Below are 26,107 nucleotides of genomic sequence, written 5' to 3'. Positions count from 1 at the left end.
CATTGCTTGACCAAACCTTTATTCTTTTAGGAGCAAATTTCTGCACCTCTAGACTGTACGAACTTCTGCTTTTAGGACTCTTCAAACATTGAGACTCTAATCGTCAAATTAGAGTGCTCTCCCAGTAGAAACATTCCCTGAACTATAGCCAATAGTCTTGAATTGGCATCCAGATTCTGATACATTTTCTGCGTTAGTTGCATGCCTTGCTTTCTGCATTACTGAGGGAAGAGAACATTCAAGTTAAGTGCTTTTAGCTTTCACATTGAATTGATTTACGCAAAAGATCTTACCTGATGTTTGCATATGTAGAAATCAGTCTCCCAAGGAGAGTAATTGAATTGAAAATAACATGCACAATTATTGTCCAATTGATAAGTAGGTGGAAATTGTTGGTTTGATGCAGGTTGTCATCACTTTTGCAGAATGTTGTTCAAGGTTGTATTCAATTTCTTCATGCAGTAACTGTAAGTAGTGCCAGTTTGGCATTAGTTCATCACAGTTCCTCAAAAGATTATGATTTCAAATCTCAGTAGGATATCTTAGTAGAATACTAAATTTGTCCCTAACTATAAAGACTGCTAAGTTCCAAATCAGCCTCCCATCTGTCAGCTCAGGAGATGGTAAAATATTACAAAAATATTTGAAGAACAGCTATTCTCATATCGTTGCCAATGTTTAATTTTCATCTAGTATTGCCAAAAACAAATTTAATGTTCATTCATTTAATTGTTAATTGTAGGGCATCATTTTTAAGTTAGATGCATCCTGACTTTTGTGGGACAGGACATTTCTGAGCAATTTTTCACATTATTAGATAGATGGTAATTTTATAGCTGTACTGGAACAGTTTGGCTAGAGGCCAGGGGCAGGGACAGAAATCATGGGCCCTAGTACTGCTTGTGGCTTGGGTTCCTTGGCTCTATTGAAACCAGAGAACCATAGAAAAAATACAATACAGAAGGGGGCAATTTGGTTCTTTTTGTGCATGCAGCCCCAATGTCCTTTCTACTTCCATTTTCCTGTACATAGCCCATAGCCTTGCAGTTTTCTCCTGTCTACCCTACCTCTATCCCTTACAATTTTGCCCCTTGTTGCCCCTCAGCCTTCTCTGTTCCAAGGAAAACAACCCCAACTTCTCCAAACTTTCCTCATGGTTACAACTCTCCAGCCCTGGCATCACTTCAGTTAATCTTCTCTGCACACTCTCCAGAACAATTACATCCTTCCCGTAATGCGGTGAGCACAGCTGCCCACAATATTCCAGTTGTCGCCTCATCAGTGTCATATACAGTTTCATCAATAAACCTCTACTTTTATATTCTATACTCCTGTCAAAGAAGGATAGAATTCCCTATGGCTCTGCTACAATTTTATCTACCTGCACTGGTAATTTTAGGGACCTGTGCACTTGCAAGCTAATATCTCTCACTTCATCTACCTCTCTCAGTATATTAGCATTATTGTGTATTCCCTTTTACTGTTTGACCTCCCTAAATGTAATTACCTCACGCTTACCAGAGTTGAATTACATCTGCCATTTCCCCTCCCACTCCACCAAACCATCTATGTCATTTTGGAGCTTACAGCTGCACTCTACTACATGACCAATTTTTGTGTCATCGACAAATTTCCCAATTGAATACCACCATATTCAAATCTAAATCATTATTGTATAAAACAAACTGCAGGGACCTGGCTCAGAGCACTATGGAAGATCACTAAAAATAGCTTTCCATTTGCAAGTATAGCCATCGACCATTATCTTTGTTTCCTGTTACTAAGCCAAACTTGAATCAATTTAACACTTTATCCTTTATACCATGAGCTTTTTTTTTGATCTGTTTGCCATGTGGGACCTTGTAAAATTGCTTACTAAATCCACATGGACAGCATCAACTGCACTACCATATGATCTTTCTTGTCACTTCCTTAAAGAATTCTATCAAATTTGTAAGGAATGACCTTCTCTTAACACAGGGTAAAAACAATGACTGCAGATGCTGGAAACCAGATTCTGGATTAGAGTGGTGCTGGAAAAGCACCAGTTCAGACAGCATCCAAGGAGCAGAAAAATTGACGTTTCGGGCAAAAGCCCTTCATCAGGAATACAGGCAGAGTGCCTGCAGGATGGAGAGACAAATGAGAGGAGGGTGGAGGTGGGGAGAAAGTAGCATAGAGTACAATAGGTGAATGGGACTGGGGATGAAGGTGATAGGTCAGGGAGGAGGGTGAGGGAAGGTGGCAAAGAGTGCAATGGGTGGATGGGGGTGGGGTTGAAGGTGATAGGTCAGAGAGGAGGGTGAAGTGGATAGGTGGAAAGGAAGATAGGCAGGTAGGATAAGTCATGGGGACAGTGCTGAGCTGGAAGTTTGGAACTGGGGTGAGGTGGGGGGAGGGGAAACAAGGAAATGTGAAGTCCACACTGGTGCGCTGGGGTTGATGTGTTCCGAGGCGGAAGATGAGGCGTTCTTCCTCCGGGCATCGGGTGGTGAGGGAGCAGCGGTGAGGGAGGCACAGGACCTCCACGTCCTCAGCTGAGTGGGAGGGGGAGTTGAAATGTTGGTCCACAGGGCGGTGTGGTTGATTGATGTGGGTGTCCCAGAGATGTTCCCTAAAGCGCTCTGCTAGGAGGCGTCCAGTCTCCCCAATGTAGAGAAGACCGCATTGGGAGCAACAGATACAGTAAATGATATTGGTGGATGTGCAGGCAAAACTTTGATGGATGTGGAAGGCTCCTTTAGGGCCTTGGATGGAGGTGAGGGAGGAGGTGAGGATGCAGGTTTTGCAATTCCTGCGGTGGCAGGGGAAGGTGCCAGGATGGGAGGGGGGGTTGTTGGGGGGCGTGGGAGTCAAGATTAGAGTGGTGCTGGAAAAGCACAGCAGGTCAGGCAGCATCCGAGGAGCAGGAAAATCAATGTTTCAGGGAAAAGCCCTTCATCAGGTTCCATTGGGGTCTAAATTTGGCAGGCAATTCCAGCAGAGTCAATGCATAAGAACTTCTGATGTGTGGTCCGAGGTATACCTGGACACCAACTGTCAGGAAGATTAGGGTCATTAATTTTTCTGACTTGTACGAATAATTGAATAATTCCTGAGCATTTAGATGCGAACTGGCACCCAGAGTTAGTTCATGGAATGGACAATCTAGAAGCCCAATTCCAAACAAACTTGATTTTGATTTCATCTATTTGCTGAGAGTCTACCCATCTATGCGCTTAAGAAATGAGAAAGTAACATTTTAAGGGATGGATCCTGTTCAACCAGTTTCAAATAACTAATGTTATTGATTTCACTAAAACTACAGAAGAAAATTAACCTCACAAATTAATCATTGATTGACATCCATGATGTATAGGTAATTAACAATTAATTGAAGGAAAGAACATAGTGTAACCCTTAACTGACATCATCCTCGAAAGCAAATTTATCCATCAAGTTGGCCAGAATATCTTCTACCACTCATTGAAAGTAATGCATATCAATTTGCTGAATGATATCTTGCATTAATGTCTATAGACTAATGGCTACAAGACCAAGTATGTACCTGCCCCCACCCCCACAGAACTTTCAATTCATCGACAGTTCATGGAGGTTGATGCAACTTCAATGAATGGCAGATTTCCAGCAGAAACTGCCTGTTAGTTACAAAATTATAAAGAGAAGGAGAAGGAAATCCAAAATATCAGCCCAGATAGTATGGAACAAGAGTCTGTCCAGCTACAGAATAAAACAGCTGTGGTTATAGAAGGTGTAATTGTTCTGCTTCATGAGATGATTATATTGGAGATGTTAGGGAACAGGTCCTGTAAAGGCTAAGTAATAAACTGAAAAGCAGGATTACTAAAAAGACGAGTTATGATAGTAAACTCACAGGTAATGACAAAGAAAGGGGGGGGGAGAGGTTGAATTCCTTCTTTGTTTCTTTTAAAGGAAAGAACAAAATAGACACGTCATTAAAGAATGAGCTTAAAAGATGTTAATACAGTTGAGATAGAAAGGGAACAAATAAATAACAAACTAACAAAATTTAAATAAAACACCAGATTGAAAGGTAACAGTGCATGTATAGCAAAACACATTCTTCCGGAGAAGACTCGCAGATCACTAATATTGTTTCTGTACACAAAATTTGAGATAGACCAACAACGTGAAACTAAGATTAATCAACATCACTAACCAGACAGAGTTTGGAATCTATACTGAGAGGACAGATAGAATAACACCTATAACAAATACAGCATTCTTATAGCACCTTTTGTGTGTTATGGCACTCACAGATGCATTGACAAACAAAATTTGATTCCAAGAGGATATTAGGACAAATGACCAAAGGTTTAGTCAAAGAGGTGGGTATCATGGATCATTTTATAAGAGGAGAGAAGTGGAGAGGCAAAGATTTAGGGAATAAATTTCAGATCTGATTAGCAAATCTATGCAGCTGAAGGCAAGGTGACCAATGATAAAATGAGTAAAGACAGAGATTCATAAGTGACCTGAATTAGAGGAGCACAAAGATTAGGAGCTGGAGGAGGTTAATGAGGTGTGTTCCTGCAGGAATTTGAAACAGAGATGAGAATTTGAATACAGTGACTTTATCAGACTGGGATCCTTTTAAAACCAGTGAGCAGGGGGTGATGGTGAAAAGAACTATAATTTTAGGTGAGCACAACTTTATGTAGGCTGCAGTTGGGAGACCAACAGAAGAGAGTTGAAATAGTCAAGTCTGGAAATAACAAAGGCTGAAATAAAGGTATCAGTGGCAGATGAACTCAAATAGGGATGGTTCAAACAATTTTGTGGAGGTGAAAGGAGGTGTTCTTGGTAATGAAATGGATATGAGGGGTTGAAAGTGTAGCTCAGTGTCAATTATAACACCAAGATTAGGAATGGTATATTTCACCCTCAGAGAGCTACCAGGCAGAGTAATGGAAGCAATGGCTAGGTATCAGAATTTGTGGTGGAAACTGAAGACAATTGTTATATTTTGGAATGGAAATTTTTTGTTCATGCAGTACTGCATGTCAGACAACTAATGCGATGAAGGAACAAGTGACACATTGATGATGGAAAATATAATTTTAAAAATGTCACCATGGATTCTGAAAAGCTGAATCACATTTAACTAACCCGTTAAAATTTTCTGAAGTGGTATAAGAAAGCATAGACAGGGCTAGACTCGCAACAAAGATTAGGACACATTAAGACTGAATGGATAAAAGTAGGGATAAAATAGCATTGTTCAGATTAAATGAGACTCTTTGATTTTCACCTACTGACACTAGAAGTAGTCCTGAGGGTGGCAAAGGACTAAAATATACTTTGTCTTGGAACTTCAATGTCCATCACAAAGAGTAGCTCCATAGAACCATTCATGACCAAACTGTCCAAATCTTGAAGAACGTATCTCCCAGTTGGGCTTGCTTACTGCCAATGGTGAATCAACTTGCTCTATATTATCCTCACCAGTCTATCATGGAGTTCCCAGTGAGGTTCCTCACTCACTGGAAATCCTATGCAAATATCTCTAGCTTGGAGCTCGACTTGGATTTTTGAGATCAGACCAACTGTCTTGTGCAATGACCCAGAAATCTTAAGACAAATCTCCTGTGTAGCCATGTAACCAATATCACCCCTGCTCCTACTGAGCTCTGCCCACCCCAAGTCCCAAACTCCTCCTTGGACTTCCTTGACCCTTCATGGCACTCCAACTACCTCAACCTTCCTGTCTCCTCTGATCCCCTTTGACACTCCAGCCCTGATCATCTGACTCCCCAAACATTCCAACTGCCTTTTAGAACATAGAACATAGAACAGTACAGCACAGAACAGGCCCTTCAGCCCACGATGTTGTGCCAACCACTGATCCTCATGTATGCACCCTCAAATTTCTGTGACCATATGCATGTCCAGGAGTCTCTTAAATGTCCCCAATTACCCTGCCTCCACAATGGCTGCTGGCAACGCATTCCATGCTCTCACAACTCTCTGTGTAAAGAACCAGCCTCTGACATCCCCTCTATACGTTCCTTCAACCAGCTTAAAACTATGACCCCTCGTGTTAATCATTTCTGCCCTGGGAAATAGTCTCTGGCTATCGACTCTATCTATGCCTCTCATTATCTTGTATGTTTTGACCTTCTGATCAACTCTGACTTTCTAGCTTTCTGACTCTCTAAGCTCTCATCCCAAGGCTCCAACAGCTCAGTCCCCACACCTCCCTGTTGTAGTCTCATCACCTGGCCTCCTGCAAACCCACTCAGCTGGTACCCTACTCAACTTGTCGCCCTTCCAGCAACACCACCAACCCTGACCCTCAACCCCTTCCCACTGATCTAACTCACACTCATAGAATCATATGGTGAAGAGACCCCTTGGGTCATCAAGTTTGCACTGATTAAACTGCCCTAAATCTGCACGAGACCCATATTTCAGCATTTGACCGTTACTTAGCCTTGAAAGTGTTCTCCTAATATTTATTTAAAGTTTGTAAGGTTTCCCATCTCAAGTATCCTCCCAGGTAGTGAATTCTAAATTCCCACCAACATCTGGGTACACCAAAGTATTTTCACTGTGTCCATGAGTGAAGACATATCGGAACATGAAAGTTTGTATTGTGAAAAAAGGGGTATGGCTTGTGTTATGATGAAGGACGCTGATGGAAGACAATCCCACATTTCTAAAGAGGCCAGAGTTTGACTCCTGGCCAGGTAAGTCCTTCAGTTTATGAATGAATCAAGTGAAAATTTACATCTGTGTCTATACCCCTGCCCCATTGATGTTAGTTGCATTGAATAATTCACTTACTACAATATAGAAAATAGAAGCAGGAGTTGGCCAGTTGGCCTTTTGAGCTGTAGTTTCTAGGTTTGAAATGTCTCAGTAATGAAACACTTTATGGCCCCAACATCTTTCAGAAGATTTATACTATAGATACAAACAACTCCAACATTGCTGATCTGGGAGCTACTAGCAATACTCTCTTTCTCTTAACTGGCTGCATGCTCCTTCCTGAGGCTAGGATTAGTTTAAGCTGCCTGTGCTTTCACTGTTTAACGTTTGCAATCCAATACTATAAAACCATTGGCATCCTGCTAATAGATACAATGACAATGCAACTCCATTCATGTCAGGAGAAAAGAAATCTCTTAACTTTAAAAAATACTCTGGGGAAAACTAGAAATTAACCAAGATTGTGTCTATCACAATTCATAGAAGCTAATGGTTTTGTGGTGCATCTAGCCTGGATCTAAGCAATATTGTGTTGCTGCTGGCCCAGTGTTTCTAATTATAATAATGCCATAACTCTCTAAGTTTACTGTTATTACAAGTGTAAAACTGACAGAGATCTCTGGTGTCTGCACACACTGGAAAATGTGGAAATCCAGAAGCTATTGTCAGTAATGTCCCTGTTTTTCCATGTTTAGGTTCTCATGAATGGATTTTTAGAAATCTATTAATGTGTGGCAAAATTCCATATTTATACTGTTAATTTCACTGCAGAAATAACTTATATGAAGTTCATCTTTCTCAATAAAGTGTATCCGGGCTTTTAATGCCAAATTAAATTTATAATTATTGCTTGGATCTAGAAGAAACAACTTTATAACTGAATTATAAAATTTCTCTACCATGGTAAAAAATGCACAGGTTTTTAAAAAAATAATAAATATATATATTTTAAGGTTTGATCTTGATATCAAAATTCCCACCTCAATTTTCTGTGTACGTCTCTATAAGACAATTATAAAGTAAAGTAAAATCAGTGCTTTTTATTTCTTGTTTGCCTTCAATGAGATTTTAGCTGCTTTGCCTGTTTGAGAGCTGTTGTTGTCAGAGTCTGCTTTGTACAAGTAGTGTTGGCACAGTGCTCAGTAGTTAGCACTGCAGCCTCAAAGTGCCAAAAGCCTGGGTTTGATTCCACCCCTGGGTGACTGTCTGTGAGGAGTTTGCTCATTCTCCCTGTGTCTGTGTGCGTTACATCTTGGTGCACCAGTTTTCTCCTACAGTCCAAAGATGTGCAGCTTAGGTGTTTGGCCATGCGAAATGGCCCATAGTGTCCAGTGATAAGCAGGCTAGGTGGATTGGCTGTGGGAAATGCAAGGAGAGGGTAGAGGGATTTGTCTGGTTGGAATGGTCTTCTGAGGGTTGTTGTGAACTTGATGGACCAAATGGCCTGCTTCCACACTGTAGGGATTCTGTAATTCTAAGTCTTCTGCAGATAAAAAGGTAGAATGAAAACTTGACTCCTAACTGCATTTTTGTTTCTCAAAATCTATAGAACATTCCCAATGTTTATTTGTTGGCTGAATTGATTCGATATCTGAACAGCCTAATTGAATGAATGATGAATTGAATGTATAAATTGCCTATATTTATCTTGTGTATACTCTCAAATTAATGTTACTGTTCACCAATAAAACAAGTTTATTGTAAAAATGTTTCTAGTGACTGAAAAGCAGAACCTTAAGACTCGAATTAACACACATGATGGATATCATGCTGTGAATGAGAACATATTGTAATGGAGATCAATACAAACATACACGGTCAATCTGTCAACATGAATTGACTGAATTGAAAGAAGCAACACTATTTAGAGAGAAAAAAATGAGCATTCATCCAGAATAGTGGAGAGCTTTTATTCTTGGAAGTTAAGGGCTTGGAGGCAGGAAGGATTCTTAATTAGGAAGGGAGATGGTGAACCTAAACTCTACCACCTTGCCACCTCCACCAGAATTAAGTTCTAGTGCAAGGTTGATCTTCCTATACTACTGCTAATTGTTAGTTGGCCAATTACATGTCAGAGCTGAAAATGTATTGCTGGAAAAGCGCAGCAGGTCAGGCAGCATCCAAGGAGCAGGAGAATCGACGTTTCGGGCATGAAACATCGATTCTCCTGTTCCTTGGATGCTGCCTGACCTGCTGCGCTTTTCCAGCAACATATTTTCAGCTCTGATCTCCAGCATCTTCAGTCCTCACTTTCTCCAATTACATGTCACCCAGGGGCTGGAGGCTGCTGCTGAGGTTAACTCGGCTGAAAACAGGCCAATAACCATGTGATGTCAACCTTTGCGGGGCAGATGGTCACCTTGTGGTGGGATGGGTGAGTGGGAAAATCCCCTTTATCGAAGACCCTCAGGGACTGGGAACAGGGAATATTTCTTGCTTTTGACCAGCTCCCCCACCTCCATCCTATGAATCTCAAATTGTTTATCCCACACTCACCCCATAAAATGTCACCCGTTGCTCTGGGTCTCTAAGTATGTTTTTGGGACTTTAGGGACATTCCTCCCACTGTAACACTGGCATCCTCCAAGATGCTGCTGAGATAAGAGCCACTAGCTTCTGACCGCCTGACAGCTCTTGCTGGACAGCACTTCAGCCCATTGGATCCTGACCCTCAACACCTCAACAAGGTTCTGTCCATTGGGTGGGGACAGTGGTGGCTGTGTGGAGAAGGGCTCCTGAAAAATCATGAGGGGAATCTCTTGCCCAGAATCCTAACATCATGAATCCTGTCCTGTATTTTACCAGTGGCTAGAAAACACCATATCAGTGTTGAGACTACAATGCAGCAAATTGGAATTCAACTTGTTGAGCAGGTACTAAACTGTACACAGTTATCAGCACTTGATATAGAGTTTGGGATTTCTGGAGTGGCACACAGCAATCTCAGGTGGTCAGATCCCTGGTTGGTTAAAGTTGTCAGTTCTAACCTTAGACCTTGGTGCCATCTCTGGAAGTTAGCCATATTGAGCTGGTTGCTTGACTTACGGTTGACTTGAAGTGGTGGATATCGGAGCAGAACCAATTACTGCCTGTAGCAGCAGATTTCTTAAGGTAGAAGAGTAGTCTGCTGGTGTGGCTGTCAGTAACAATGAGAATCGATTGCCCTCGTGGCCACTCAGCAAGGTTCACAGAGGAGAAAAGGGTTCAAGGTCCCAGAGTACAAGGGAAGGAGAGAGCATGGGAGGGTAAGGTTCTTGCCATTCATGACAATGGAGAATACGTTAGGGATGACCCAGTAGAGCTGATCCATGACCAAGAGCATAGTAGACACACCTCAAACATCTACAGTTCTCCAATTAAAAGTTTTAACAGATACTATGGCCCCCAAAGTCATAGATTAGTTGATAGTGGTGCTACTGAGCCATTCTTGATGATGGACTTTGAAATCGTCATTTCCATAAATCATAACCTCGAATCTCCTAAAACTTTATTACTCTTTTATTTCCAGCATGGGTTTTTTTCAAAGGAGCTGCAGCCACAATGACTACGGTGTAAGTTCAGTGGCTGTCTGGTGAGAGGGAGAGAGAGGGATCCTAGATGAGTCACAACTGATGAGTTGTCAAGGAAGCTTCACAAGGATGGACCTGAAAGGGAGAAAATGCATTTACGAACTGAATCATAATCTTCTGATCTCCTCTGACCTATTTCAGGCTTTAAAATGATTGGGAGAAAAAATAGCATTTTGGTGAGAGGCATGTTTTGTTTCCTCTCCTTTTAAGAACAAAGAAGAATGAAGGTTAAAAGCAAGTTTAATCTTGGTCTGTGTATGGTGATGGAAGAAGCTATCCTAGTCAGCTGAAATGTTTACATGTCACGGTGGACTGAAATCCGCATGTATACAGTTTGGGTTCGAGTGCTAACATATTGTGAAGGTTGAAGGATCACCCAATAATTGTGTTGCAGATCAAGGACTCTCTTACTCTTACTGTGAGCAGCCAATTACAGAGGAACCTCGATTATCCGGAGGACATGGGTGGGGAGTATTTTGTTCGGTTAATCGAATGCCGGATAATCAAATGCCGGATAACATAGTTAGCCAAGCACCAGACCTTGCAATCTTATTTGGATAATCTGAAATTCGGTTAATTAAATGCTGGGTAATTGAAGTTCCTCTGTGCTGCCGAAAGGGAACAGGATGAAAGAATCTTAAATAAGCTGCAAAGCCATGGACAAAAGAGACAAACTCTAGAGGTGAGGTGAAAGTGACTGCACTTTAAATCACAGCAGCATTTACCCACATTAAGGAGCCCTAGCAAAACTGGAGTCATTGAGAATCAGGGCGGGGGAGGAACCCTTGCTGGTTGGAGTTATACCCAACATGAAAGAACATGGTTATATTTGCTGCAACTCAGTCATTCTAACCCCAAGACAACATTGCAGGAGTTCCACATTTCTAATCAACCCATTTAGATATGTTATTACATGCCTCTGGAGCAACTGAGACTTGAGCCCAGGAATCCTGGCTCAAAGCTGGGTACAGGGTAAAAACAAGGACTGCAGATGCTGGAAATCAGATTCTAGATTAGAGTGACGCTGGAAAAGCACAGCAGTTCAGGCAGCATCCAAAGAGCAGGAAAATCTCCTCTCAAAGGTAGAGACACTACTGCCACAGCATGTGAGCCCCCGAAAGATTAATCAGAGTAATGTCCTAGACCCAACCTTTTGTCTAAAGTTGGGAGAGAACCTGAAGTTTTCTTGATTGCCTTTGTTTCTGCAAGCCTTCCAATGTATTGAACAATGGCCAGCTTCTAGGTTTCTTGATTACACCAGGGTCAGCCTTCAGATCGGAGGCTTTCCATTCTGGAAGAATGCTCTCTGCTATTTGGAATGTGGAAGCAGAACTGAATGTAGGGTTGGCAGGTTCTTAAAAAATGGTGTCAATATCTGCCTTTACATCCAGTGATGCTGAGGTTGGTGTCATGTAGCACATTCCGGTGCCAAGACTGGATAGGCCCTGTGCCTCAATTTTGCTAAATGACCAGTTGGTGCAAGATCATGGCCAGCTAGCTGGATTCCTCCAGTACAGCAACAGCAGTCCACCTCAATTAATTGAGTCCACATTGTGCCTTATCATATCTTTGAGACATATTGAAAGAATATGTCACATATTAGATTATGACCAGCATTCTAACCAATATACACACAATACATGGGCAACTTTGTATGTCAGCAACAATGTTAATGAAACTGACAATGTGGATAGGGAAATGCTTCAAAGAAAGGTCAGTTATGAATACTTATTCAACATGTAATACTTATTCAACATGTAAACATGTTTTCTTTTCAGGATATGCAGGGAATGGTTTGTTTCTCTCCTTTTTTATTTCACAAAATTTCCCTAAGCATGATCTGTTGGACCCTCTCATTGCTACAGGACTTGGATGGTAAATTTGCCATCATTTATTGGATTTGAGTTCACACACTTTAATTTGAAAGTTAACTATTATAAATCTGCTGGCATTTTAATACGCAATATCAAAACATGCTGCATTATCTGAAAACACTTGTGTAACTTTACCTTTTTTTAAACTTCTTTTTAAAGTAGCATTTTGCTTCCCAAAAATACATGGATGGGTACATGAATAGGAAGGGTTTGGAGGGATATGGGCCGGGTGCTGGCTGGTGGGACTAGATTGGGTTGGGATATCTGGTCGGCATGGACGGGTTGGACCGAAGGGTCTGTTTCCATGCTGTACATCTCTATGACTGTATGACAAAAAAAGAGAAACTCTTTGTTTGGTCTAGCACAGAGTAATCAAAAAGCATAATTGTCATATGACTGTTTAAAAGTAAGTATTTATCTTTTATTGATTAATACATTATTTGATTTCCAATAAGTTTATTTTTATTAATCCTGAAACATCCAAACAGTTCTAGAGAAATGACTCCCTCATAGGCTGGCCAGTTCCATTGATTTTCAGACCATACATTGAGAATGGTGAAGCATACAGTTACTTCTACAGTTCAAGCTACCAAACAGTCAGGAGTTATCTTATTACATTCATCCTACAAAAATAATCAGAGAAAACACATCTACAATTAAAAATATAAACACTTGAATTCTACACAACCTGTTCTCTCTTTTATTTTCATTCTCTTAATTTCTAACATTTTAATGAAATTAGTAAATTTATTTTAGTTTTTTTAAAATATTAAACCTTTTAATATCTTTACCACATTTTTTTTTTATCCATAGAAATCGTAACTCCAGAAATATGACTTTTCAATTGGCCATTAGTGAAGTTTAAAGGCTGGTTTCACACCCAACAAAATTGCTCACAATTCTTAAGTGGACTTGATTGTCGAAAACACATGACTAGTTCGACCCCTAATATAAAAAAAAGCATTATTCCAGGTCCAGCATCTGCCAAATATTTAACTATTTAATAATGCCTCCTAGAAGCACACAGATGAGATTTCAAATAGGGTTGTAGTAGTTTCAGTTAAAAAGAGGCTGTTACTTTTCAAATACTTTTGAAAATCTTTTTTCTATTTTTTCATTTCTCGGCTGCTCTTTGAATGGACTTTATTTAAGTCAAGAGAGCAGTTGAGCAACCTATCCCTTTACCTTCATCATTGTCACTGACAGCTGGGAGGAAGCTGGGAACAATCTAGGGATTTGCACCAATTTTCTTAGATCTCTTATGAGAATGTGTTTGACTTCCACACACTCCATTTTGCAATGTGGCTGAAACCAAATACTCATCATCTGGAGGCAAATTATTTTTGGTATGTAGATTTTGGTCTGTAGGTAATCAGCATCTTTATTTATATCAACCCAGAAATAATTTTACAAGTAACTAAAAATGTAAAGCATTTTGCTAATTTATGCCTATAATATATATCATGGCATAGTGGCTCAGTAGTTAGCACTGTTACCTCACAGTGCCAGGGATCTGGGTTTGACTCCACCCTCAGCTGACTGTCTGTGTGGAGTTTGCACATTGTCTCCGTGTCTGTGTGAGATTCCTCTGGGTGCGCTGGTTTCCTCCCACAGTCCAAAGATGTGCAGGTTAGGTGTAATGGCCATACTAAATTGCCTGTAGTGTGCAGGTTGTGGGGTCATGATGGGATGCTCTTTGGATAAGTCAGTGTGAACACGATGGACTGAATGGCTTGTTTCCACACAGTAGGGATTCTCTGAACATTTGACCAACCAAACGAAAACATCCAGATCAATTTTAATAACAAAACAAAGAAACTTTTCTGTTTTGTGGTGCCTTAATTGTTATGTAAGTGATGACCAGTTTCTTTCACTAGTTATACTGGCATCAATGTAGATCAGACCATCTTCAAAAACTGCAAGTTGCTACAAATGGAAATTTTTTACTCCAATATTATAACGTTAATATATATAGCATTATATAACATTAATATATATAGCATGAAGGAAAGTATAATTCCCATTTAGATGAGAGGCAGATTTCTTTTGGTCAATTAAGATTGACCATAATTATGATCCTGGACTTCCAGGTAAATGTGTAATTCTGTGAGCTGTTCAAACACCAATAAGGCAAATAATTTTGGGGTTAAACTATATCTCACCTTAGACACAAAACTCTATGTTGGTCACAAGATAACATAACCAGAAAATGTGATGCAGGAACAGCTGTCCTTTGGAAAAAACATAGTACAACACATACTTATTGAGCACACACACAATTTTTTTTAAAAATCCCCGTATTGGATTATCTACTTTCTATTTGGATGCCAATAACGTGTAAATGGACAATATAGACATTTAAGCTGTCCTTGCCATTGTCAAGTTTTATAGAGATAGGCTATTACCAAACCTTCATACAACTGCAGATATTCTCTCCAGTCTGGAAAAGGAATGCTCAGATTTTCAGCACATTTGGGTTTCATGAAGCAATTCTGAACTCCTCCATTGACTCAACATTCTCTTTTTAGCAGTCTGACTGTCCACAACGGACCACAAGATAATTCATCTTTGCTGATAATGTGAAACAAGGATGGCAAGTACCACAGGAAGTAACATCGCCTTCACTACATAGATCCAATGTCACATCAGATATTGACAAGGATGTCAAGTGGCACAAAACCCTTCTTTTTTCCACTGCACACTTTAATGAATCCATTGGTTTCTTCACCCTTGTCCACACAGATCTGCAAATAGGAGGAAGTGTAAAACAGCAAGTTGCAAAAGATTCATGTGACAACATTAAAACCATCAACAATACTCCAAATACTAACTTACATTAGTTGTGAAAATATAAATGCACATGTGATAGATGGTTTAATGCAAATCAAATTTGCTTCTCTTTACTCCAGTTTGGACATGTTACAATACCAAAGGCTAATCATCTGATCTGAAAAACTTGGTTGATTTTAAACCACACAGTCTGTACAGCAACCTGGAGGAGTGAATTTATACAATTTGTTTCCATTTGACTCTCTTCTGCAGGTAACAGAAAAAGTGCATTGGCAACCTTCTGTGAATGTGTTCATTGTCTGGCAACCAAGATCAACAAAGAGAAACTAAAACTTACAATCTAATAAGCCAGATTTCATTCTGGGATCTGACTTGTCCAATATTACCACATTACACCAATTTGCATTAGCACAGGAGCAGTTAAGAGGTTTAAATCGCTATTGTTTTATTTGTAAACTATACCTGTTCTTTGGCTTAAGACAGTTGATTTTCAAATATATGTAACATTGTCTATTGGGGGCAGACTAGGAAATCACTCTAAATACTTTCTGGATGATGCCATTGCAGTTCACTCCAACTTTCTCAAAATGATGCTGTGATGGATGAGGCTCTACACTGAGAGGATAGGTTTGGAAATTACTTCTAAGTTATCATCTATGTCAAACTTGAATATTTGCAATAACAGCAGTATGGCATTTTATGGTTCAAAGGTGGCATAGTGCAAATATAAGGTTCACATTTTTAAAAGGTACAAAAGTAAAGGGTTCAACAATAGTAAATGACCTCATGACCAAGCATAAATGGCTGTGAATTGTGGATTGAGCAGAAAGCAGCAATTTGTATTTATATTGTGCCTTAAATGCAGTGAAATTTCTAAAGACACATCACAGGAGTTGAATGTCCATAGCTGTGTTTTTCCTTTGAAAGGAGTTGTGGATTATAAATCTATACACTCTAGCAAAGGATTCAGCTACAATTAGTTTTCAGTTTCAGAGATGGAAAGTGGACATGTGAGGACCCAAATGGCAGGTGACATTAGATATCCATTTCTGTGCTAGACATTTGCCACTTATCGTGCTACTAAAGGCCCCATGATAGACCTCCAAGGCTTAAGGTACTTAATTACATAAAATCATGGAACTATTTGAACAGAAGGCATCATTTGGTTCATTATGCTTGTGTTGGCCAGAAAAGAGTTGTCAAGTCGAATACCACTTTCTAACTCTGTCTTCTGATATACAACACTTCAACTGCATATCTAAGTTCTTTTAAATGCATCGAGAGGTTCTGGCTCTGCTACTCTTTTAAGCAGTGACGCTCAGACCCCACCACCATCTGAATGAGAAAAAATTAATCCTTGGCTCCCCTCTAATCCTCAACCAATGATTTTAAATCTAAGTCTCAGGTAAAAATCCCTCAGCCTCCTCTGGTCTAAAGAAAATATCCCCAGCCTGTGCAATATTCCCTTACATTTAAGATTAACTCAGTTCTAGTAACATCTGTGTAAATCTCCTCTGATTTCTTTTTAGTGGGCCATAACTTTCTTGTAATACAATAACCAGAAATATACACAGTCCTCAAGCTAAACAGAGCATAACCTCCCTGCTCTTACTATTTATGCCCCATCTAATAAAGGTATATATTCTGTATGACTCCTTAATCAGCTTATTACTTGCTCTGCTACTTTCAGGCATCCATGGACATGACTCCAAAGTCCCTTTCTCCCTCTACAGCACTCAGTTACCTATTATTTATTGCATAGAGGATGACTGCTGTATCCGTGGGTCCTACAACAGCGATTTCAGTCACCTGCGGTTTACCACGGCCCAAACATATGACATGGAACATTCCAGAACCAGGGACCAGGGGGCTGACGGGGAGATAAATTTCCCATTTAAATGAATGGGTTCGCTTCTATCCATTGTTTCGGGCATCTGCGGTAGGTCCTGGAACATATCCCCCGCAGGTATAGTGGACTACTGTATTTCTGTACCTTATTTATCCTCTCCAAATGCATTGGTTCACACTTCTCCAGACAGAATTCTATTTGCTAGTTTCCACTCACCTGACCAGTCCACTTATCCCTTTCTGCAATTTACAGCTTTCCTCTTCATTATCAAAGACAATTTTTCTATCATCTGTAAACTCTTAATGATGCTCTCTGCATTTAGGTTTAAATCATCAATATTTACAATAAACCAGGGATCTCTTGTTGAGTCTTCTAAAACCACTGGAAACAGCTTTCCTCTCACAAAAACATGTGTTGACACTTTGGTTCTTTTCGATAAGTTAATTCGGATACAACTTGCTACATTCCCTTAGATCCATCCATTGTCTACTTTTCTGACTAGTTTGTGACTTGGGACCTTATGAAAATTATGTTGATGACATCAAATGTGCTACCTTCATCAACTTTCCTTCGTAGCCCCTCAAAATATGCAATCAAGTCATTTGTAGGAGGTGGGGGGTTCCCATGCTTGTCCTTCTTGATGTTTGAATTTGTGATTTTGGAAGGTGCTGTCAAAGGAACCTTGGTGAGCTACTGCAGTGCCAATCAAGTGAGCTGTTTTGTCCTGGGTGACTTTGGTGGATCTGCACCATCCAGGCAAGTGGGGCATTATTCCATCACACTCTTGACTTGTGCCTTGTTGCTGGTGTATAGGCTTTGGGAAGACAAGAAGGGATTCACTTGCTGCAAAGCCCTTGCCTCTGATCTGCTCTTGTATTTATATCATTGGCCAAGTTAAGGTTCTGGTCGATGGTAACCCCCAGAATGTTGATAATGTGGCATCTAATGATGGCAATTCATTGAAAGCCAAAGAATAATAATTAGATTCTCTCTTGTTCGAGACACCTAATACCTAGCACTTTACCTGTATGAATATTACTTGCCATTCATTAGCCCAAGCCTGGATGTTTTCCAGGACTTGCAAGTGGACATGGACTGTTTCCGTATTTAAGGAGTCATGAATGGTGCTGAACATTGATGTTTACACAATGAACATACCCACTTCTGATATATTAATGGTGGGAAGTCATTAGTGAAGCAGCCAAGGGTGGTTGGGTCTGGTATGGAGCTCCAGTACAGCGATGTTTTGGAATTGAGATGATTAAGTTCCAACAACCACAACCAACCTCCTTTCTGGTAGGTATGAATTCGACCAGCGGAAAGTTCTCCCCCTGATTCCCAATGACATTTGCTAGGACTCCTTGATGCTATACTTCATCAAAGGCTACTTTGGTGTTAAGATCAGTGACTCTCACCTCACCCTGGGTGTTCAACTCATTTGTCCAAACACAAGTTACCCTTTTCTACTCTTCCCTTCATGTGCTTTATGTATTTATAAATTAACTCACAATTTTATTTGCCAATATTTTTATGCCTTCTCTTTGCTTTCTTAGTGTCCTTTTTGCTTTAACTTGTGCTTTCTATACTCCCTTAGACTTTCTGCTGCATTAAACACATGGTATCGGATAGAACTCTCCTCTCTCTCCACTTGGCAGCTGGGCTGCTCTTCTTTGTGAGAATGTATTCATTCTGAATCCTGATTATTGTCTACTTGAATGCTTCTACTCTCTAGTTCTAATGATCATTATGAGTTGTTTCCTGTTCACCTTTGCTAAATCTCACTGTCTTTATAAAACTGGTTGTTCCTAAAGCAAGAACTTTTGCTCCTGGTCTACCGTTGTCCTTTTGCAAAACCACAGTAACCAAATTATAATCACTACCTTTAAAATGCTATCCAATTGATATTCATTCTACCTAGGTAAAAACAATGACTGCAGATGCTGGAAACCAGATTCTGGATCAGTGGTGCTGGAAGAGCACAGCAGTTCAGGTAGCATCCAAAGTGCAGAGAAATCGACGTTTAGGGCAACAGCCCTCCAGCATCATTCATTCTACCTAGTCAGCCTTATTCCAGGTATTACAAATACCACCTTTCTCAGAACTAATCCCTTTACCTAGGAATTGAAAGTCTTCCCTCCCACCATCCACAGACTTCTGCACCAGTAATGTATAGGGAGAGACTGAATAGACTGGGGCTAGTCTTCCTGGAATGTCAGAGACTGAAGGTGTAACCTTATAGACATTTATAAAATCATGAGGGTCATGGGTATGTTGAATAGCCAAGGTCTTTTCCTCAGGTAAGGGAGTCCAAAACTCAAATTTGAGGGCATATGTTTAAGGTGAGAGAGGCAAGATTTAAAAGAGACTAGAGGGGCAAACTTTTCATACAGAGGTTGGTGTGTGTGTAAAACAAGCTGCCAGAGTCTGTGGTAAAGGTGAGTACAGTTACAACATTTAAATGACGTTTGGACAGGTACATGAATTGGAAGTGTTTAGAGGGATATGGGCCAAATGCTGGCAAACGGGACTGGATTAGAATGGTTGGCATGGAAGAGTCTGTTTCCATGCTGCTTGATTCTATGATTCTGTAATAAGTATCCCTATATCTGTACTGACTAACACATGCAATGAGACTAATTTGGAGATTATTGTTGTTGAGGTCATACCTATTAATTTATTTCCAGCTCCCTAAAATCTGTCTGTAGAGCCTCATCCCTCTTTCTACCTGTACCGTTAGCATCTGTACAATGTTCAGTCTTCCCTTCAGAATATTCTGCAACCAGTCAGTGATTTTCAGATCTGGTAGTAGGGAGATAACACACCACCCTGGGATCACACCTGCACCAACAGAAATGCCTGTGTTCTCCCAGCTGTTGAACTTCTTTTCCTATCATGGAATTACTGAATTGTTACAGTGCAGAAGAATATGACCCATCATGACTGCCCTGGTTCTCTGAGCATTTTCTATGGATTGCTAATCTCCTGCTTTTCCCAGTAATCTGTTTTTCTTTTAAAGTAATCATTCAATGTCCTCAAGAGTACCTCAATTGAACCCTGACTAATAAAATTCTGGAATAAAATGTGAGCTTAATGGTGACCAAATAACCACTTTCAATTGCTGTAAAATACTATTTAGTTGTATCACGTCCTTTCAGGAATCATTACCTGGTCAATTAGGGTCTTTCAAAGTTCCACAATATCCTCTCACCATTTACAAAATTCTCTCAAATTTTCTATCATCCACAAACTTTGAAATTGTCCCCTGTACACCAACACTCGATCTTTAGCATATATAGAGAAAAACAATGGGGCCCCAGTTCAGACTCCTGGAAAACTCTACTACAAAGAGAAAATGAGGACTGCAGATGCTGGAGATCTGACTGGAGATCAGAGTTGAAGAGTGTGGTGCTGCAAAAGCACAGCTGGTCAGCAGCATCCGAGGAGCAGGAGAATTGATGTTTTGGGCATAAGCCCTTCGTTGGTTCTCTTGCTCCTTGGATGCTGTCTGATTGGCTGTGCTTTTCCAAAACCACACTTTTAAACTCTACTACAAACCTTAGTCCAGCCTACAACATAGCTAGTACCAATTACTGTACATATCCTAAATGTTTTGTATCAATGTTGCTGTTGTCCCTTTCATTCCATCACCAATAACTTCCCTCAAGTCTGTAGCACCATATCAAATGCCTTCTGGAAATTCATGGAGAAAAGGTTCAGAAAATACTACAAGGACGTGCCGGGACCAGAGGGTTTGAAGTATAGGGACAGGCTGAATAGGCTCGGTATTTTTCTCCCTGAAGTGTCAGAGGTTGGAGGGTGGCCTTATAGAGGTTTGTAAAATCATGAGCAGCGTGGATACTTTGAAAAACTGGAGGGCACAGGTTTAAGGAGAGAGGGGAAAGATTTAAAAGGAATCTGATAGGTAACTTTTTATTGCAGATGGTGGTGGAACGAACTCAGAGAAAGTAGACAGGGCAGGTACAATTGTAAAATTTAAAAGACATCTGGTTGGGTGCGTGAATAGGAAAGATTTAGAGGGATATGCGCCAAATGCTGGCAAATGGACTAGATCAGGTTAGGATATTTATTTTGTGTGGACAAGTTGGGCCGAAGGGTCTGTTTCCGTGCGGTATAACTCTATGTTACCCTCGATCAAACCTGTTCAAAAGACCCCAGTAAGTTAGTTAGACATAACTTTTTGTCAACAAATTAAGCAGACTGTTTCAAATGAATTCACAATTTCCCATGTGACTATTAATTCTATCCTGAAGTATTATTTCTAGAATTATTCCTTACTGTTAAAATTTAAGTCTGTAATTGGTGGGTTGGTCTTTACAAACTTGCTTTGCTGACCTGCTTCTGCCCCTCCTTCCATTGTGCTTTTCCATTGATACCCATTTGATATACACAGCCTCAGTACTTATAAATAAATCCTACCTCTGCACCACCACCACCACCAACCACCAGGTATTATACTAGTGCCACATCTTGGTGTCTACTGAACTAATCCCATTCCCACTGCAATGTTCCCAGCACTGAGGGGAGGTGTCAGTTGTTCCATTCAGATAAGGATTAATTGATACCTTTAAGTGGCCAGTTAAGGATGGTAAATAAATCCTTACTTAGCCAATGGTATCCAGATTCTGGGAGAATATTAAAGATAATTGATGGAAGGTTAAGGGTCACCTCCAGTTACCTTTGGATTTAGTTTACACTGGTGATGGTCACGCCCCCTTCTCCTCCTTGCTACATCTTGCCAGCTTGGCCCTGGTGAGGCCACAGCCTTTCATCCAAGTCTGGTTCTATCACAACCCATCTTCCTCAGGGACTTACTGCAGTCTCAGCAGTGGGCACCACTCCTGGCTATACTGCTAGGACAAGAGAGCTCCTGGTGTTTAAATGACTGGAGGGCTAGTTGGCCAAGAGGAGTGGGTTCATTTCCAGCTTTTATACTAGCATAAAATTCAGGTCCGAGAATGTAGAGCTGCCATTTCTGCCATACTTTAAGCACCATATTGGTCCCTGTATGCCCCTTGGCATCCAGAGAACTCTAGATTGGGGAGTCATTTTATCTTTGTGGGAATATACTTGTTCTGAACTCTCCCGATTTACCTTCAAGTAGCTGCTTCCAGTTCAAGTTTATCAAATTAGATGTCAGCCCAGTGAAACCAGCCTTTCCTAATTCAGAGATCTTACCCCTACTCTACCTTATTCTGAATCCATGTTTTACAATTAGTTCCAAATAAGATTAATTTGGAAAGCAATTGCATAAGCTAAATTTTTCATTAAGAACATTGGAAATAAAGTGACCTGATTTTCTTTCACGTTTATCTGTCCTTCCTCTTTACAGCCTGAGAATGGTTTGGTGCATCTGAAGACCTTCTCACCCACCAGCACTTTCTGAACAAACGTTGCAGGAAAATATCCAACACGATCAGCAATTTTACCCTGGGAAATAGAAAAGATAAATAAACAATAAAATGGATAATTTCACATTTTTCCACTGCTACAGTAGGATTGGTATATACTGTCATGGCTGTAACTTTGACCCAATAATGACAACTTGGTAAACTCCTCATTGGCACAACTGTGTTGTCACATTATCTTGTCAGCAATGGACAGGGAGATGTACATCATGTGACTTGGGCTCTGTCCATTTTTGTTTTCCATTTAAGTCAGTGACTTGGTTTCTGTAGATCTTCTATGGCAGAGAATTCCATAGGTTCACACCCTCCGAGTAAAGAAATCTCTTCTCATCTCCAATTGAAATGGCCTGAGACCGTGATCTCCTGTCCAGTCAACTCAATCTCTCCTCATACAACAACCTGTAATCCCAGACATCAGTCTGGTGAGCCCTTACTGCACGCCCTCTATGCCAAGTAAAAGTTTTCTTAGATAAAGAGACCAAAATTGCACACAATACTCCAGGTGTGCTCTCAACCAGGCCTTGTAGAGCTGGTGTAAGACTTCCTTGCTCCCGTACTCAAACCTTCTGACAATGAAGGCCAGCATATAATTTGCCTTCCCAAATGTTTGCTATACCTGTATGCTTACTTTCAATGATGGGCATACAATGAAATCCAGGTCCTTTTGTGCATCAACATTTCCCAACTTATCACCATTTAAGAAATATGCTACCAGTCTGTTTTTGCTATTGAAATGGACAACTTCACACACATCCACATTACACTCCATATGCCATTCATTTACTCATTACTTCAACTTGTCTAATTTGCTTTGAAGGTTCTTTACAATCTCCTCACTACTCACAATCACACCTAATGTTATGTACAGACTGTCTCCTAGTTGCAAATGGTTTCTGTTCGCGAATCTATTTGCAAGTCAATTTGGATGCAAATAGGAACACAATACAGGATGATACAAAGTAAGCATTTGTAAGTACTGGAAAGATTTGTATGTTTCATCTTTAAAATTAAACTTCTGTATCGAATTGCATTTTTAAGTACAAGTATTCGTAAGTCCAACATGTGCAAATGAGGGACCTGCTGTAGTTAAAAACTTGGAGATATTATATTTGATTTCCTCATCCTAATCAATGAGATATATTGTGAATAGCTAGGCGCAAGCATTAATGCCTGCAGTACACCAGATAATTTCTTCTTACTCCTGTTTCCTGTCTACTAACCAATGCTCAATTCATGTCAGTATATTAACACCAATCCCATGTGCTTTGACTTTGTACACTATCTTCTTATATGAGACTTTACTAAAAGCAGATTGAAACTCCAAATACACTACACCCACTGGTTCTCCCCCATCTACTGTACAAGTTACATCCCCAAAAACCTTCAATAGGTTTGTCAAAATGATTTTAATAAATTTATGCTGACCTTGTGTAATCCAGTTGGTATTTTTTAAGTGTCCTATCATCACAATCTTTATAAATGACGCAAATTTTCTTTCTACTCCTGCTATTAGTCTAATTTGTCTATATTTCTTTGTTTTCAATCCCTCCTTTTTTAAAATATTGAGGTTATTTTTCCACCCTGCAATCAGCCACGGTTGTTCCAGTATCTTCAAAATCTTGAGAGAATAGCAACCAACAAATCTATGGCTACCTCTTTCAGTGCAATGGGATATAAATTATCTGACTGTGGGAATTTATCAGCTTTCAATCCCATTAATTTCTCAAATTTTTTTTTACTAATGCAAATCACCTTCAATTCCTTTTTCCTAAAAGACATTTCTCTAGCATTTCAGGAAGATTATTTGTGTCTTCTTGAAGACAATTGTTTCATTGCTCTGCCATTTCCTTGTTGTCAAACATTGACACCTCCTATTTTGGACTGCGAGAGGCCTACATCTCTCCTCATTAATACTTTTTTTCTTTTACACACTTACAGAAGCTCTTACAGTCTATTGTTATGTTACTTGCAAATAGACTCATGTATTCCATCTTTCCCATCTTAATCAATCTCTTCCCTTTCCCCCACCTTTGCTGAATGGTTCAAATTGTTTTAAAATTAACCTTTAGTGCAATGCTGGCACACTGAAGCAGGCCTTCTGCACAGCCCATCTCCTGACTTGGGCAGGCCCTGCTCTCATTTTAGAGTTGCTTGGCCTGACCCATGTTGAACTCTGCCCCCCAGACATTTCGAGCATAAGCTCTTCATCAGGAATGAGGCTAGTGGCCTAAGGGGACTGAGAGATAACTAGGGGTCTTGAGGATGGTGGAAAGTTAGCTGGGAATAAAATAGGTAGATGAAGGTGGGGGTGAAGGTGATACGGCAGAGAGGAGGTTGGAGCAGATAGGTGGGAAGGAAGACGGACAGGTAGGACAGTTCAAGAAGTGGTGCTAAGTTGGAAGTTTGGGTCTGGGATAAGGTGGGGAGGAGGGAAATGAGGAAACTGGTGAAATCCACATTGATCCTGTGTGGTTGGAGGGTTCCATGGTGGAAGATGAGGTGTTTCTCCTCCACGTGTCAGGTGGTAAGGGTTTGGCAGTGGAGGAGGCCCAAGAACTGTATGTTCTTGGTGGAGTGGGAGGGGAAGTTAAAGTGTTGCGCCACAGGAAGGTGGGGTTGTTTGCTTTGGGCATCCCAGAGATGTTCTCTGAAACTATCCACAATCCCTGCATGATCCATGACCATTATCCTTCTGATCTAACGCCTGCAAAAGTCAGCAACAACAAACCACCATCATTATCACATTGTGCCTTCTCTTGGACCAACTTACCAACTACTTTGGTTCTTTGATACTTTTACCAGATCATGCTGAATGCAGGGTCACATGTGCATCTCATGCATCTATACAGGATATGGCTTAAAGCCCCTATTGACACAGGATATATCTTAAGGGTCTTAGCTTCCTTTACTCACTTACTTTATGGTTACTTGGAAACTGCGGTCAGTCAAGAGTACTGCCACAGTTATTCAAGAGATTTATCCAACTACAATATAGGGTTTAGCCATGTTTAATCAGGTGCTTGGTACTATAAAGATCAGGGATCTTGGTCTTTGCCCTGTTGGGTTTGTGTCAGAGTCCAACAGATGGAGTCATCGAGTTATACAGCATTGAAACAGACACTTTGGTCCAACTTATCCATGCTGACCAAGCTTCCCAAACTAAACCACTTGACTGCATTTGGCTTATATCCCTCTAAACCTATCCTGCTCGTGTACCTATTCAAATGTCTTTTAAATGTTGTAACTGTACCTGCATCTACCACTTCCTCTGGCAGCTTGTTCCACTATGAACCCTCTATGTGAAAAATTTGCCCCTCAGGTCCCTTTTAAATCTTTCTCCTCTCATCTTAAAATTATGCCTCTGCAGTGACTGGAACTAGATGGATCTCATTGACCATGAGATCCTTGATTGGGACTTTTATCCTGGGACAATCAGGATATAAACAGGGGATTCAGAGAGTTTCCTCCCTTGAGGGACTCTGAGCTGGCTAGACCCAGATAGCATAGGTGTCAAATAAGAATATCTTGACCCCATCATAACTGAAATGTTATCTATTGGAGCAGGACTTGTGCTCAGAAGGACTGGGTGACAATCCCATCCCAGCGGCCATCAAGGTCAGAGCTGCCCTGAATTTTTATGCCAGTAGCTTATTTCAAGGTGCAACTCAAGGCCTGTGTGACATCTCTTAATCTCAATCCATTAACTTTTCTCTGGATTGCACTTGTTTATATCCTTGTCCTGTGATGAGGGGACTCAAACAGTTTGGACAGTGGGATTCCCCACCATTACCACAGCCCCCAGATGCAGGACAATATTGACTGCACTTATGTTTCATTGCCAATGCCCAATCACCAAAGATGATTCAT

At 40.5% G+C, this 26,107-nt stretch overlaps 1 protein-coding gene across 1 annotated transcript in view; it reads right to left on the bottom strand.

The window, feature by feature from the left end:
• Positions 1-14,820: 14,820 nt before the first annotated feature.
• The window catches only part of stac (SH3 and cysteine rich domain), a 121,080-nt gene continuing 109,793 nt past the window's right edge, over positions 14,821-26,107 (bottom strand). Inside the window, exons 10-11 of the mRNA XM_060823987.1 lie at positions 22,125-22,262; positions 14,821-14,919 (exon numbers count right to left, since the gene is read on the bottom strand). Of these exons, the coding sequence (XP_060679970.1) occupies positions 14,821-14,919; positions 22,125-22,262 (237 nt within the window). The remainder of the gene's footprint in view (positions 14,920-22,124; positions 22,263-26,107) is intronic.

This window comes from Hemiscyllium ocellatum, chromosome 4 (assembly GCF_020745735.1).
Source record: "Hemiscyllium ocellatum isolate sHemOce1 chromosome 4, sHemOce1.pat.X.cur, whole genome shotgun sequence".
NCBI lineage: Eukaryota > Metazoa > Chordata > Chondrichthyes > Orectolobiformes > Hemiscylliidae > Hemiscyllium > Hemiscyllium ocellatum.
The sequence above is the reverse complement of the archived record's forward strand: the minus strand, read 5'-3'. Positions and strand labels throughout refer to the sequence as shown.